The 14,368-nt window shown below is 41.5% G+C and overlaps 1 protein-coding gene across 1 annotated transcript in view; it reads right to left on the bottom strand.

Moving 5' to 3' along the window:
• Positions 1 to 14,368, bottom strand: part of B4GALNT3 (beta-1,4-N-acetyl-galactosaminyltransferase 3) — a 96,903-nt gene that overhangs the window by 22,231 nt on the left and 60,304 nt on the right. The window contains exons 4-7 of the mRNA XM_072999869.2: positions 9,610 to 9,705; positions 6,434 to 6,524; positions 2,743 to 2,843; positions 578 to 645 (exon numbers count right to left, since the gene is read on the bottom strand). Coding sequence (XP_072855970.2) covers positions 578 to 645; positions 2,743 to 2,843; positions 6,434 to 6,524; positions 9,610 to 9,705 — 356 coding nt within the window. The remainder of the gene's footprint in view (positions 1 to 577; positions 646 to 2,742; positions 2,844 to 6,433; positions 6,525 to 9,609; positions 9,706 to 14,368) is intronic.

Here is a 14,368-nt window from a genome sequence, read left to right as displayed (position 1 = left end):
TCTTCAGGAGAGTCAGGCAACCAATCAGTTAATTCATGTAAGATAATCATAAAGAAAACATTTCTCCCATCTAAAGAAGGTTTCAGCCTGTCTATGCTAAATGGGTGATAATGGGAAATAACCGAAGACACAGTGACCTATCATCAGATAACCAGCCTGTCAAGTCATATATGTAAATAAACAATACTGATTGTATGAATCTATCTTGAAGTGTGATTATTTTAAAAAAAACTGAGCTACCTTTGTGTCCTCAAAGAAATACAGGTGTGTGTGTGTGGGGGGGGGGAACTAGTAGGCCTACAAGATATACCATCAATAGCCACCAGGGAGAGCTCTAAAGTTAATCAAGCAGGTCAGATCTGCTGATCTGGAAATTTAAAATTTTTCCTTTTCAAATAATATGAAGCCATAAGGCTGTAAAATGATATTTTTTAAAAACTTGAGTGAGTAATTTGACAGACAATGCGTGTGTTCAAGACAGGGGGGAAAACCCTCAAATGACTAATGCAATACTTAACCATGAGTCATGAAAATCTGCAATATAAAAAAAAAAAGAATTCAGTTCTTGATCACTCACCTCACTGGCTTTGATTTTTGACTCTTGAATTTCCCATACTCCCCAGGTGCTGTCCACTCCTTCCCAGTCTGCATAAAGAAAAACATTTATTTTCTATTACCATTCATGTACACTAAAGTGCGCATGTTTGTCTTCCTCAGCAGTTCCATGCACCCAACTCCAGGTGAAACAATACAGATGTTGAATGGTTCATTAAAGCCCAAGCTGCTAATTATTATTATTTTTAATAGTTCTTAAACATTAGGGCAGAAAACCATCCAATTATTTGTAGACCTAAGATGAGACTAGTAAAGCGTGAGACGGTTTTATTTCGTTATGCCTCATCAACTTGCATGCAACGTCCAGCAACCCTAAAAGGACTTTCAAGGTTTGTGAGATATGTAAAGAGTGGTTTTACCATTGCCTGACTGGATACCTCAGTGGGTTAGGTCTCTGGCTACAAAGCCACAGGTTGGGAGTTAGATTCCCCACCTATGCCCCCTGTGAGTAGAGCCAGCTTGTTTGGCCACAGTCCCAGGATGCACCCAGAAGAAGGGAATAGTAAACCACTTCTGGGCATTCTCTACCCTGAAAAGGATTGTCATTCATGAGAATCAGTAACAATCCAAAATTGGAATGGAAGGGGGAAGAAATCCTTGGCCATTTTAATACCTATAGGCTTGAAATCAATTACTGTACAGTGCCAGTCTTTGTTATCCAACATGCAGCTGAAAGATGCTTAGAACTGCAGAGCTGGAAAGGACCCTGTGAATCATTGAGTCTAGCCCTTGTCGAAAAGGCACAGTGGGGAATTGAACTCCATACCTGACCTATTGAACTATCCAGCAGTTCTATCCTTAAATGATGTTTCTAGCTGAATCCAATGAAGGCAGAATTGTTTCCCATTCCACACTGAATTTGATTGGCTTTCCTCAACCTGGTGCTCTCCAGATGTAGTAGACCAGTGGTCCCCAACCTTGGGCCTCCAGATGTTCTTGGACTTTAAATCCTGGCCAGCTGAGGTGGTGGTGAAGGCTTCTGGGAGTGGTAGTCCAAGAACATCTGGAGGCCCAAGGTTGGGGACCACTGTAGTAGACTACTACTCCCACAATCCCTTGGTCACCCAGGCTTGCATAGATTATGGAGGTTGAAGTCCAATGCATCTGGAAACCACCAGGTTGTGAGAAGGCAGAACCTGGTGTACTGACACTGATCAGAAGAAAAAAAGTCCTTTCTCCTTCAAAATTTCTTTCCCTAAATACTGAACAAATCTCGTTGATGGCCTTATGATCCTCCAGGTGGCTATCCCTGCACTTAAGAATGAAGCCGGAAGTACAAGAAATACTTTCTCCGTGTTTTTAATACATGCAATTAGAGATGGGCATTCACTGCAGATCAGAGTGGTTTGCTGGATCAGGCCCACAGGTGTTGTGTGGGTGCTCTGGATTCTACATCCCACCTCCTCCCATGGGTGCCCACTCAGAGAAGGCAAGGGAGGGAAGCCCACGTCACTGCTTCTGATGGCACATTTATTTGGAGGTGGGGTGCAGAATTCAGGGTGCCTGTGGGCCCAATCTGCTGAACCCCACCAAAGCACAGTAAGTGCCCACCTCTACATGCAACTATAGTTCATTCTGGTTACATTTACAGCAAAGCGAAAGGGTAGGCTGCCCTTCTACGTGAATAAATGAAGGTATAAAAATCCCTGTTAAACGTGGTTTAGAAATGATAATACAGTATTTTACATGAGAAACAGTATGTTGTGGTGTAATTACACCCCCCCCCCCGCAATGTTAAGGTCTATACCATATCTAAGCATGAACAGCAGGAGAACATGTACAGCATAGCTTTCTCATTTATAATGCCTCCAATTTGAGGTTGTTCAACGGGATCCCAAATAAGTGTTAGATATGACTGATCTGTGTAACCCTGATTTATATAGTGGTCCTGAGACTGTCCCTCCTATGTATTCTGAGATACTATTTAGGAAATTCATTACAGATCAGGCTCTTGTTAATGAAAAATGATCAGAACTGCTAAATTTTGGGGGACTAGAATTATTTGTGCATTGTTTTGTTATGGGCACTGCAAGACACAAACATGGGCAAGACACAAACTTATGCTTCTGTTTCTCTCAAGTGTTTATGGCAATGCCAAATGAAGAAATCAAAGAGCAGCTACTGTACCTTGCCTACACTGGCCAGCAGTTGGAGGTCTGAGATGTTCTCACTTCGACTTAACCAGAACTCTGCATTGTCATCCGCAGCAATGGCAAACTGAAATTCACCTTTAAAAAGAGTGCTGGAGTTAACTAATATATTCAGAATTCCATGCAGAAAAGGGAGAACTACCTTTTACTCCAATAGACAGTGAGTCTAAATTGCTCCAAGTCTGATAGCTAATCCTCTTACTATGTACTTCAGCAAACAATCAGAATCACAAGGTATTTTTCTTCCTGTCACTCTACCCCCTTTTTCTGAGGCTGCAGTTACATGTCGAAATACTCCTTTGTTTGCGTCAGGCTTAACACACTTGAAATTGATTTTATACACATATAGCTAAGTGCACTTTTTTTTGGTTGGGATGTGTGTGTTTTTTTTAATTTGGAAAGGGTGTTTAAAAAATTCAATTATGAATGCAATGTATTTTGAATTGTTTTTACATGCATGCACACGTTTCAGAGTAAATTGTGTCTGTGGGGTTTGTTCAAGTATTGGATGCCAGGATCATGGGGTTTGGGCTGCAGAGTAACCTTACACTCCAATGTGTTCTATATATATATATTTCCTATCTGTAACACTAATCTAGCGCTATGCCAGTTTGATTTTTTTTTAAAAAACATGGCTTTTGTCTCTGCTGCCCATGTCATCTCAACACAGGAAGTCACCAGCAGCAGCAAGTGGTGGTAAGAGACACCCCATGTAGGGGCAGTCAGGTGCAGGACAAAAACCTCAAAAGTGCTTCCAGGGCAATGTATCAACAACCAGAGTTTCTTCTGATAGCTATGGCAGCATGGAGTTTTATTTTATTTTTTTTGGTGTCAACATTTCACTCCCATAATGCTAGCCTTGGGAGGGCAAAACGCAGGAAACTGGAGCCCCACTGTGCCAATTTTAAAAGACATGTATGATATACCACGCATCTTATACCTGGATTTAAATTTGACCCACAACTACCACATGTCTTTAACTTACTTAAAAAATTCCAGTTCAGCTGCTGATATATTTCAGTAATGTAACCATGCCCTCACTGCACTTAACAATGAAGCTGGAAGTACAAGAAATACTTTCTCCATGTTTTTAATGGGCACTCGCTGCAATTCAGTGGATCAGGGTGGTTTGGTGGATCAGGCCCACAGGTGTTGTGTAGGTGCTCTGGATTCTACATCCCACCTCCACCCATGGGTGACCACTCAGAGAAGGCAGGGGAGGGAAGCCCACGGCATTGTTTCTGATGACACCCATAGGAGGGGGGGTGCAGAATTGAGGGTGCCTGTGGGTCCAATCTGCTGAACCCCACTTCTTCCAGTGAGCACTCAGGGTTGGTTTCCTTTAGAATGGATAGGTTTGTTCTCTTTGCAGTCCAGGGGACTCTCAAGAGCCTCCTCCAGCACCACAATTCAAAGGCATCAGTTCTTCGGCGGTCAGCTTTCGTTATGGTCCAGCTCTCACTTCCATACATCACTACTGGAAAAACCATAGCTTTGACTATGCAGACTTTTGTTGGCAAGGTGAGGTCTCTGCTTTTTAAGATGCTGTCTAGGCTTGTGTAGAAATGATGATATTGTACATGAGAAACAGTATGCTGTGGTGCAAGGAATTGGAACAAATGCTGTTGTTGCCTAATTGAGCTTTCTTAATTTTATATGACATCTATGCTGCAAGTGTAAATTAGTTTGAAAGGTCACGGTTCCTCACTTTCCCATCATGAATGCTGTTTTGTTAAGAGGTCTCTAAATTTTTCACAGTTATAATTAAAAAAGGTTCACTGAAAGGAAATTAACAGCAGTGTAATCAGTGGGAGCTTACAGTGCATACCTTTCCTGCTATTAGATACAACACTGAAATTCCAAACAAAGAACTGTTTTTAGAAGTAAATCAGTTTGATTGACTGATACATTTCCTTTATATTTAGCCAGGCTTGCAAAATACACAAGGTGACATGAACAGCAAAAACAATTTTGCTTGTGTTTGGCTCTAGCAAATGAACATCGCTCCCCTCTCCATCCCTCAAGAAGTTGGAGAGGTTTGGACTGTTAGCTGAGTGTAAAATAAATAAAGCAAAACAAACACAAGAAAACCCAGACAAGACAAAATTCACTCATTTGGAAAAGAACTGTAAACTGAAGAAACAGAAATGTCAAAGAAAGAAAGAAAGAAAGAAAGAAAGAAAGAAAGAAAGAAAGAAAGAAAGAAAGAAAGAAAGAAAGAAAGAAAGAAAGAAAGAAAGAAAGAAAGAAAGAAAGAAAGAAAGAAAGTAGACCACTTTCTGTTGTATTAGGAGGCCTGCAACTCTTTGAAATAATGGCTAGAATCCTATCAACAAGTTGCACATAAGTGGAAATTCTCACTTATTTATTGATGAGAGTGTTTGTGCCCTGGAATGCAACCCGTATTTCATCAATAATTCCGTGATTTCCCTTGCACAGGTTAAACTGGCAATAGGATTCTGGCCAATAGTTAGATCTACAAGCAGCATAATAGAGGCAGATTTTATATTATAGCAAAAATACATGATGCTTGCATATAGCCAGAAGCAGATTACTAATTTTATTGCCAGATTTCTCCCTGTCCTGCCAGTGAGGTATAGGTACTGTATATGTTCTGTATAAACTAGTCTATGCTTAGACTTGCCCCCTGGCATTCTGGATTCCTGAGTTGGACCAAATGATAGATCTGTCACAAATATCACTTCCAGATGGGCAGCTTCCTGGGTCAGGGGACTCCCCTAGACCCTGGAAAGGAGGCACCACTGCTGGATGGTCTGTCCCGGCCAAATATACCATTTCACTGGGCATTTAAATTTGGTGGCAAATAAAGAGGCACTCCATGGTGCAGGGAAATGCTACAGCCTCCCTATGGTGCAGGAGGGAATTTTTAGCATCCTCCGACACTGCAGAGCCATGGAAGTCCACAAGGCAGAGGATTCATTTCCCTTCTTGACGTGATGTGGAGGAAGAGAAAAAGAAAGGTGAAAGCTGTTGCAATGGGTGGTGGAAGCAGGCGCTGTGATTCTATGGTCACAGGAGGCAATGTGATTTACAGAAGAGGGATACGGCTGGCATGCTGCCCACACTTGCCATTCATCTCCATTCAGTGATAAGTACTTGATTTCAATGGGAGAGAAATAAACTCATGCTCTACCTTTCTTTGCAGAAGCAAAACCTACTAAATTTCAATGGACTTACAGACGAGAAAAGGATTGTGATTTTAAGTGTGTACATTGGCTAAATGTAACCTGCCTCTACTCTTTTTCTTTCCTGTTTTCCTTTTTTGTAGCCCGCTTGAAAATGACTAGCCTCTCAATTCGCCACAAGAACAAATTAGTATTTGCTTGTTCAAGAAACCAAAGCACATGTAGGACTTTAATAAATGCCTTTATGAAGTGAGCTCTGTGTCTATTTTGAGAATCAAAGTTCTGTGAAATTAGGAATCACAGCTTTCAGCTTTAGCATGGCCAAATATTCCTGACAGTTTTGGAAACGATCTGAATAGAGCTCCAGAACCATCCCTAATCGATTGGCAATAGTCTGAGAATCTCCTAGGCCAGATCCTTCTAAAATCTGGAAACAAAAATCAAAACCTTTCTGTCTAAAACTGAATCCTTCCACTCTCATCAGCTCTGCTGCAACCTAAACCTACTTAAGCCTCTTCTCACCATCACTGAGTGGATGCAGATACCCAAATATGCGCAATCCGTAGTTTGTCCATGTTGGAGATGTTGCCAGTTTCTTCAAAGTGGCCCTTGTCTGAAAATGCAACAAAAAAAGCAGAAAAGCATAATTGTTACACTGATCAGGAGTTAAAAAGAGAAGCAAATGGAATAACCAAGAGAAGAAGGCACAAGAGAACAAAAAAAAGAGAGAACTCTTAAGACTAAGGTTTTGGGGAGAGTGTGACTTTTTTATGCTCTTAACACTGTAGGAGGTTCCATAGCTAACCTTTTTACAGTTCTGGTTTCTTTTGAATAAAGCTTTTTTAGCAATAAGCTATTTAATGATCAATAATATCAATATGCAGACTAACCAGCAGAGAAATAATGAGGTACACAAGGACAAGTAGTACTGATCCTAAAGTAGCATTAATCCTAAAAGCAACAGCACTACTTCGTAATGCCACGCGCCCGCTTTTTGCTAGCCAGAAACCTCTTTTGGAATCTTAGGTCAGAATCCTACTGCCTCATTCTGCTTGCAAAACAGAAAGCTTTTGGGTACCAGTAACTGTACTGATATTCAGTCCCTTCTTGTGCGAGTACAAGGCTCGTGATGCACTGATTAAACTGAAGTACTGCAGTCAAGGCTCTGCTAACAAGCTGAGTTCAACCGATTAAAGCAGCTGGCTCAAGGTTGTTTCAGCTTTCCATCCTTCCAAGGTTGGTAAATTGAGAACCCAGCTCACTGTTGGACAATGTGTAGACTTGTGTAATTAAATTGTAAACCACTCTTAAAGAGAGTGCTTTAAGCGTTCGTTATCTGTTTGTTTGTTTGTTTTAAGTTTTCTTCTTAAAAGGATTCTATGAGGAGGTTTATAAGCAGCACACTTTTTGCTTCCCTTTTACTAAAAAGTGGGAGATCTCTAACTGGCACAATGGCAAGCTGGAGACTATGGAACGCCGGGCACAGTGTTATGCTCTGTGTACTTTGTTAGGGGATTATGGCCTTAGATTTAATCATAAAGTTGCCACAATGGGAATCTGTGGTGGAATGAATGAACCTCCCCTAGCTCACATATTCCCCCTCCTACTTCAGTGCAACTATGAGTTTGGAAACATTTCACTTCTTGTTTTTCCCTTATTTCCTAACACTTCTCCCCTCTTCTCCTAGAGTGGATTGTTATCTTGCTCAAATGGAAAGAACTGTATTTAATCTTAACTACACCTAATTTGAAACAACTTCACTTAAAACCACAGTTATGATGGTACATTGTTTCAAACAGACTATGGTTAAAATTAACCATAGTTTAGGTTTTGGATGACACAAGAAACTCCAGTCAATCAACTATAGAAACACAAGATCCTTTTGGATGCAGAGAAGGGGAAACTTGTGACCCTAGAAGGAAACTAGGTTCATTTTCATCACAATAAATCTTGGCTTATCATGATGTTTGTATTGCCCAGCTGCATTGTACCTTGACACCGGGTCCCTCACTACACTGGTCCATGCATTGGTAGTCTCAAGATTAGACTACCCACGAATCTGATTCAGAAACTTCAACAGGTCCAGAATACAGCAGCTAGACTAGATTATACAGATACTATCACATATCACCCACTCTGGCCGCCTTACACTGGTAAACTGTTAATTTCCATGCCAGCCTCAAGGTGATGACACTAACATATAAGATCCTAAATGGTTTGGGACCTCAGTACCTGGCGGAATGCCTTCTTCCAATGAGTTCTGCCCACCTACCAACTTGTCCCATGTGAGGTGGTTGAGGGCATTGACCTCAAGAGAGGTCCAGAAGGAAAAGACCAGAACTTGGGCTTTCTTGGCAGTTGCACCACACATATGGAATCACTTCCCACCTGATATTCACCTGCCCCCATCACTGGCTTCTTTTTAAAGAGATTGTTGAAAACCTGGTTATTTACGCAGGCCTTTGAGAATGTTATACCAACAGAGCACTTACCAACCAATAAGCCAGATATTCCACCATCCTGATTTCTTTTATTAAACATTTTGGTGCCATGTTTCTAAGCTTATAATGTTTCTAATTTGTGTGTGTTATTGTTGTTGTTTAGTCATTAAGTCATGTCCGACTCTTCGTGACCCCATGGACCAGAGCACGCCAGGCAATCCTGTCTTCCACTGCCTCCCAGAGTTGGGTCAAATTCATGTTGGTAGCATCGATGAAACTGTCAAACCATCTTGTCCTCTGTCATCCCCTTCACCTCTTGCCTTCACACTTTCCCAACATCAGGGGCTTTTCCAGGGAGTCTTCTCTTCTCACGAGATGGCCAAATTATTGGAGTCTCAGCTTCAGGATCTGTCCTTCCAGTGAGCACTCAGGGTTGATTTCCTTCAGAATTGATAGGTTTGCTCTCCTTGCAGTCTGGAGGACTCTCAAGAGTCTCCTCCAGCACCACAATTCAAAAGCATCAATCCTTTGGTGGTCAGTCTTCTTTATGGTCCAGCTCTCACTTCTATACATTGCTACTGGAAAAACCACAGCTTTGACTATGCGCATCTTTGTTGGCAAGGTGATATCTCTGCTTTTTAAGATGCTGTCTAGGTTTGTCATCGCTTTCCTCCCCAGAAGCAGCTGTCTTTTAATTTCGTGACTGCTGTCACGATCTGCAGTGATCATGGAGCCCAAGAAAGTAAAAGCTGTCACTGCCTCCATATGTTTCCCTTCTATTTGCCAGGAGATGATGGGACCATAATGTGTATGTATTTATGTGTAGTGTATGTTTATTCTTTTATATTACTTTGATATTATTTATTTTAATTTATTGTTGTTGATTATTGTTTTATTTTCTGTCGTGAACTGCCCAGAGTGGCCTTTGTAGCCAGTACATTCTGTATATAAACAGAATTCAATAGATAGATAGATAGACAGACAGACAGATGGACGGACGGACGGACGGACGGATAGACGGACAGAAATGTTTGAATATGGCCACTGCAAACATTTCTAGTTACACTTTAAAGACATATTTCTATGCTTAGGTATTATCATTATGCTTTAAAGAAAGAAAGAAAGAAATGGTGCTAGTTGTTCTTTATTGTCCAAGAAAGAGATATAATTTTTACTCTCTTAAGTACACAATCTAGGAAGAGAACATTCCCCCTCCACTTTGCACAAGAGAATGCTTGACTATAAGAGGATACTCACATGAGGATACAATGGAAAGTGGATGTTCTTCCTCAGCTGTTCAATAGATCCACCACACCAGTCCTCAAAGACATGGAGGTTGACTTGGCCATTAATCTGCAAACGCATGCAAGCACAAGGAAACATTCAATTTACTAAACACTCCATTTACTAATCATTCCATTTATACATTTTCCTACTACTGCTTTACAGATCCATGTATGGCAAGGATCAGTCTAGAGTTGCAGGGTTGAATTGCTTTCATTGATACTATTAACAGCATTTATCTGCTTAACAAGAAATAATCACCGACATTCTGCACAGTATATTTACAGTTTCAACTACCAAAGGTTGAATGTATGTAAACAAGAATTTTACAGCCTTGTTCATCTCAGTATTTAAACTGTTTTATAATCCTTCCTTCCATTTTGTAAAATCATAATGGGCAGATGATATAAATGTAAAATATTCTATACCATAATCATGAGAATATCTAATTAGAAAAAAAGTGATCTGCCATAATTAGCTGTTGTGTATTGCTGGCATTCAGCTGTCTCTCTTCTGCTCTATAATCTTCCACCCACACTATCCCTAAATGGATATCCTGTTACAATAAACAGTAAAGTGTCTATTTTTTTTCTTGTCTAATATCAGTCTTTATAGAGGAGTTACTCCTAACCAATAATCACAAGCTCAGGAGTAGGTTACTCCCCTCTGCCAGTGGGGGGAAAAACACAAATAGTCATAACAAGCAAAAAAAAAAAAAACATTCAGAGAAATATTGAGTTCTGGCACTCAGATCCAGAGCCAGAGTTTGGGAGTTTGAGTCTCCTTGACAGGGGCTGGATTTGATGATCCATACCATCCCTTCCAGATCTGCACTTTTAGATCATAGTGTTGAAGATGATTTTAATTAGCAGATCACCATGGTATGAAAATTGCTGTTCTAGCCACTGGAAACAATGGGAGACTGTGTTCTGCACTTTTGTCTACACAAGCACAGGGACCTTAGAAGTGCTGGTACGTGGACGTTCCATGAAACTTTATCCCATTCTCATTTGGTCTAGTAAGAAATAAAGATGGACAGGGTGCATGCATTAGTCATTCCTGTATTGACTACTGCAATGCTCTCTACTTGGGGCTTCCCTTGGGTCTAACTTGGAGATTGCAGTGGGTGCAGAACATGGCGGCCAGAATGGTGGCTGGTGTGTTAAGGTTAGACCACATTCTTCCAGTCTTGGCTGGCCTACACTGGTTACCTGTTGCATCTTGGAGCAGGTTCAAAGTTTTGATAAAGCCCTTGATGGTTTGGGACCACATTACCTGTCAGAACATCTTTTCTTAAGATCATCTTCCCAACCTACTAGGTTCTCTCAGGCCATGATCCTCCGGGTAGTCACTCCAAGGGAGGCCAATAAATCCTCCACTAGAAATAAAGCCTTCTTTGCTGTGGCTCCAATGCTATAGAATCAACTGCAGATGGAACTGTGCCTGGGCCCCTCCCTCCTAACCTTTAAAAGATCTGTTCCTCGCTGCTTTGTATGTTCACATGCCCTGTGTTGCATTTAATTTTGATATTTCTGCATCTTGAAGTGTTGATTGTTATTTTGTGACTCATTTTTACGTTGACTGCAAACCACCCAGAGTAGTGCATCCGCACGAATGGGGTGGTGTGCAAATTTAACAAACCAAAAACAAACAAGCAAACAAAAAGATGGAGTGATCTTAAATCCCATGTGAACATTCCTTTTAGTTCCATCAGGGTCATTAAGTGTTCCGTGTTTCTTTATATTTTGCAACCCTGCTGGACAAGCAACAACTCTTGATATCCAAAGATGGACTACTTTGGATAAATGAATCCATGAGCAGCTTTATACATGACATACCTAAGACTTTGTTTCAAAACATACACTTTTTTTTAAGCGGACCCTAGAGGACTGGCTGCTGATATCTGCATTGAAAGCTTGCTCTTTTATTGTGTTATTCAAGTTTTTATTTGGAAGCTAACCCCATTACATTTTTTGGGGAGGGTGAGTTCAGTCTATTTGACTGGGAACTTTTATTATGCTCCAAGAAAGTAGAAAGGTTTTCAAAGACGGGTTTGTTCTCAGCAAGGAGTGAACAATTTGCAATACAAGTGAGCAGCAAAGAAGAGAATAAAAACCAGGGATTCCAGAGATCTCAAATTGTGTCACATTCAATTGGTCTTCAGCTTGATAACTTTATTTTGTTGAACCCCAATGCTGAAGCTCTGGGATCAGTCTATTCTAAATGAGTTTTGGGAAACAGCTGTAATTTTAAAAAAAATTACTCTGCACCAGAACAGTTTGCAGGTATATTGTAGCCTATGTGGACTATGGTATGAGCTGGATGGTGAAGAGAGCCAAATCCTGAAATGCAGAGAATTTCCACTAGCAATAGCTACCCTGATTGACAGAAAACAGTGCACACAGTTAATCTTAGGGAGAGTGCTGTTTGGTTTGAATTACTACATTTACAAACATCTCCACATGCTTTTAAAGGGATCTTAAGTTATCTTATCTACTGCCTACCATCTTCTGGACAAACAACTTTATAGGAAGAAAGAGATTTACACAAAAAGGAGAGAGAACAAATCCCTACATCTCAGAAACTAATCTTTTAGAAAACTTGAACTTTTTAGTGATCCATTTTATTTTATTTTTGTATTTGCTGTTAAAAGTTGCAAGAGTGACTGTGTGGGAGGAAATTTTGCAATCAGAATTTTTTTTCCCATGCAACTGAATTTCAGTGGGGATTCCATCTCCTCCAACCCAATAAATATGACTACCAATTTGAATGTAATTGACCTTTTAATTTCCTGTGCTACTCAGATTTTGCTGATGTCAAAATTGAGAGCTTGGCTGAAATCCTGTTGCTCTGTTGTGCATGGAAGGAGAAAAAAAATGCAACATTCACTCACTTTTAATCAGCAATTAATAAGTTCCTGCTGGGATTTTTGAGCGCTTGCCAAGCCAGTGAAGGTTGGCATCCCAAAGAATCAAAGTGGCAGCTTGTTAATTGCAGGCAAGTAAGCAAATGTTACATATTTTTTGCCTTCTGTTTACATCACAAAGCAACAGGATTTCAGCCATTGCTTCATATTATTCTGCTTCAATCTTATAAAAGAAGATTGTACACCTTCATTTAAGATTGATACCTTTCTTACACCTGCAGAATCAAAATCCAGTTTTTAAAACATGTGGAATCTAAACTGCATTTGTTGTTGTCAGTCTGGTTTCACAAGCCATGAATGCTATGTTTGGCCCAATGTTTTAACCATTTCCCTTAACCCAAATTTTACTCCACATGTCAGTTGGGGACAGGGACGGTATTGGGATCTTGCTGGCATACCGTGCTCCCTGCAGACACAATCACTTCTAAATGCCCTCTATGTTGCAGAGCCCAACCAGCACCTTGGTTTAACCAGCAGCTGCTGGCTATGAAGCAGAATAGGAGAAGGCTAGAGAGCATCTGGAAACAAAACCTGACAGAAAATAACTTAAAAGCTGCGAAGGTCGCATCTAACCTCTACCTTGCTAAGGTAGAGGCTGCAAGAAAAGCCTACTTCGCTGTCTGGATAAGCAAAGCATCCAATCAGCAGGTGGAACTTTTCTGTATAGTATGCGACCTAACCGGAATTGGCCGCAACAACTGGCCTCCATCTAGCATTTCTTCTGACCATTTTTAAAATCAAAAGTGGAGGCCATCCGCCGGGATCTTGCACCCTATTTGAAAACAGTGGATTGAGCTGAGACAAGGCAGTGCCTTGTCTATTGAGAATTACTCAGTTTCAACCTGTGACATCCACAAGGTCCTTGATCGCTGCCAAGCCGCCACCACCTCCCTTGACCCTTGCCCAGCCTCGCTAATCAAAGCTGCCAGGCCAGTGACAACTGAATAGGCCACTGAAATAATAAATGGATCTCTTCTTGAGGGTAAGGTTCCTCTTGCCCTTAAGGAAACGCTCATTAGGCCCATTAGAAAGAAACTGAGCTTGGCAGTGGACAACACTGGCAATTATAGGCCTGTCACCAATGTTTCTTTTCTCAGCAAGGTAGTTGAGAGGGTGGTGGCCGACCAGCTTCAGGCTCTCATAGATGAAACTGATACCTTGGATCCATTTCAGTCGGGCTTCAGGCAGTGCCACAGCACGGAGACGGCATTGGTCCTTCTGCTGGATGACCTACTTAGGGAGGTCGACAGGGGCAAAATGTCCATGCTCGTCCTCCTTGATATTTCAGCCACCTTTGATACCATCGACCACGGTATCCTCCTGGAGAGGCTCTCCGGGTTGGGGATTGGTGGCCTTGCTCTCACTTGGCTCCAGTCCTTCTTGGAGGGCCATCCCCAGAGAGTGCAGCTTGGGGAGAATGTATTGGCTCCGGGGTCCCTCAGTTGTGGGGTCCCGCAGGGTTGGATCATCTCCCCAATGCTGTTTAACATCTATATGAGGCCGTGGGAGGGGGTCATCTGGGAATGTGGAGCTTCATGTCACCAATATGCTGATGACACCTAGCTCTACATCTCTTTTTTCCATCTGCAGTGGATGTCGTTCTGTCCCTTGGGTGCTGCTTGGAGGCCATTCTGCAATAGATGCAGTCGAATGGACTAAGGTTGAACCCGGACAACATGGAGGTACTGCAGGTGTGTGTCTCTGATGTCAGTGGTTTGGGGAACTCCTCTCTTTTGGGGGGTGACTCTCACCACAAAGAATTTGATTCGCAGTCTGGGGGGGTCCATCTTGACCTGGTGTTTACCA

Source organism: Pogona vitticeps, chromosome 5 (genome assembly GCF_051106095.1).
Source record: "Pogona vitticeps strain Pit_001003342236 chromosome 5, PviZW2.1, whole genome shotgun sequence".
Classification (NCBI taxonomy): domain Eukaryota; kingdom Metazoa; phylum Chordata; class Lepidosauria; order Squamata; family Agamidae; genus Pogona; species Pogona vitticeps.
This window is presented reverse-complemented; position numbering and strand designations above follow the sequence as displayed.